At 51.0% G+C, this 2,412-nt stretch overlaps 1 protein-coding gene across 1 annotated transcript in view; it reads left to right on the forward strand.

Annotated features, from left to right (window-relative positions):
* LOC137656500 (streptococcal hemagglutinin-like) overlaps positions 1-2,077 on the forward strand; it is a 26,956-nt gene extending 24,879 nt beyond the window's left edge. Inside the window, exon 3 of the mRNA XM_068390674.1 lies at positions 602-2,077. Within this exon, the coding sequence (XP_068246775.1) occupies positions 602-2,077 (1,476 nt within the window). The remainder of the gene's footprint in view (positions 1-601) is intronic.
* The last annotated feature ends 335 nt before the right edge of the window (positions 2,078-2,412 follow it).

The raw sequence follows: 2,412 nt of genomic DNA on the forward strand, positions 1-2,412 counted from the left end.
TCTTTATATCTTTAAACAGTATTTGATAATTGCTAATGATGGAGGCTTACTTTGTATTGGACTTTTTGTAATTAATATAATTTATTATTATTATTATTATTATTATTATTATCATCCAAGTGAAATAGGAAGTGCAGTTGCACGTTACGTAATTAATCCTGTTTGTAATTAAACTAAGATTTGTTGCGTGATATGATATTCCAAGGGCATAATTAAAATAATTTCATTAATTGGAGTGACAAATTCTGTGTAGTAGTTAAAGAAAATTATTTTTTTTTCTCTTACCGAAATATTTCCGCATAGAAATTGTCTGCAGTTTACCTTCCACCTACTACATAAGTTACTCTGTACGTCAGTTAGTTAATTATTATGTCCGGTCTTACATCAGTCATTCAGTCAGATCCGTTCTAGCGTCGGTTAGTCCGTCATCTGTCTGTCCTTGCGTCGGTCAGTCCGTCATCTGTCTGTCCTTGCGTCGGTCAGTCAGTCATCTGTTTGTCCTTGCGTCGGTCAGTCAGTCATCTCTGTCCTTGTGTTGGTCAGTCAGTCATCTCTGTCCTTGTGTTGGTCAGTCAGTCATCTCTGTTCTTGTGTCGGTCAGTCAGTCATCTCTGTTCTTGTGTCGGTCAGTCAGTCATCTCTGTCCTTGCTTCGGTCAGTCAGACAGCCCCTCCTTCCTTGCGTCGGTCAGTCGGACAGCCCCTCCATCATTGCGTCGGTCAGTCGGACAGCCCCTCCATCATTGCGTCGGTCAGTCGGACAGCCCCTCCGTCATTGCGTCGGTCAGTCAGACAGCCCATCCTTCCCTGTGTCGGTCAGTCAGACAGCCCATCCTTCCCTGTGTCGGTCAGTCAGACAGCCCATCCTTCCCTGTGTCGGTCAGTCGGACAGCCCATCCTTCCCTGTGTCGGTCAGTCGGACAGCCCCTCCGTCATTGCGTCGGTCAGTCAGACAGCCTATCCTTCCCTGTGTCGGTCAGTCAGACAGCCTATCCTTCCCTGTGTCGGTCAGTCAGACAGCCCATCCTTCCCTGTGTATGTCAGTCAGACAGCCCATCCTTCCCTGTGTCGGTCAGTCAGACAGCCCATCCTTCCCTGTGTCGGTCAGTCGGACAGCCCCTCCGTCATTGCGTCGGTCAGTCAGACAGCCTATCCTTCCCTGTGTCGGTCAGTCAGACAGCCTATCCTTCCCTGTGTCGGTCAGTCAGACAGCCCATCCTTCCCTGGTATGTCAGTCAGACAGCCCATCCTTCCCTGTGTCGGTCAGTCGGACAGCCCCTCCGTCATTGTATCGGTCAGCTCGGACAGCCCCTCCGTCATTGTGTCGGTCAATCGGACAGCCCCTCCGTCATTGTGTCGGTCAGTCAGACAGCCCATCCTTCCTTGCGTCGGTCAGTCAGACAGCCCATCCTTCCCTGTGTCGGTCAGTCAGACAGCCCATCCTTCCCTGTGTCGGTCAGTCGGACAGCCCCCTCCGTCATTGCGTCGGTCAGTCAGACAGCCTATCCTTCCCTGTGTCGGTCAGGTCAGACAGCCTATCCTTCCCTGTGTCGGTCAGTCAGACAGCCCATCCTTCCCTGGTATGTCAGTCAGACAGCCCATCCTTCCCTGTGTCGGTCAGTCGGACAGCCCCTCCGTCATTGTATCGGTCAGTCGGACAGCCCCTCCGTCATTGTGTCGGTCAATCGGACAGCCCCTTCCGTCATTGTGTCGGTCAGTCAGACAGCCCATCCTTCCTTGCGTCGGTCAGTCGGACAGCCCCTCCGTCATTGTGTCGGTCAGTCGGACAGCCCATCCTTCCTTGCGTCGGTCAGTCGGACGGCCCCTCCGTCCTTGCGTCAGTCAGGCAGTCGGCCCGTCTGTCCTTGCGTCGGTCAGGCAGTCGGCCCGTCTGTCCTTGCGTCGGTCAGGCAGTCGGCCCGTCTGTCCTTGCGTCGGTCAGGCAGTCAGCCCATTTGTCCTTGCGTCGGCCAGGCAGTCAGCTTTTCCTCCCTTGTGTCATTGCATGTGTTCTTCTGCTGTACCACACTAAACGACCCTGCATTTGGCTTTACTTCTGTTCGCTTGTCCACTCTTAAGTACGGCTATCCTGTTGGTAATAGGAAACAATTTGAAGAACACTGCAATTGAATGTATTAAAAAGAAAATAACAAATAACTGTTGTTGTTTGTCTGGAGGATAATGCAACCTCCGTATGTTAGTGTAATTGTCGTTGTAATTTTCACGCCTGAGAATAGACTCTTCCGGTTTTATTTTCGTAAGTACAGAAGCATTGCAAGCATTCCTTGAAAACTCTCTCTCTCTCTCTCTCTCTCTCTCTCTCTCTCTCGCTCTCTCTCTCTCTCTCTCTCTCTCTCTCTCTCTCTCTCTCTCGCTCTCTCTCTTCTCTCTCTCTCTCTCTCTCTCTCTCTCT

This window comes from Palaemon carinicauda, chromosome 17 (genome assembly GCF_036898095.1).
Source record: "Palaemon carinicauda isolate YSFRI2023 chromosome 17, ASM3689809v2, whole genome shotgun sequence".
Classification (NCBI taxonomy): Eukaryota; Metazoa; Arthropoda; class Malacostraca; order Decapoda; family Palaemonidae; genus Palaemon; species Palaemon carinicauda.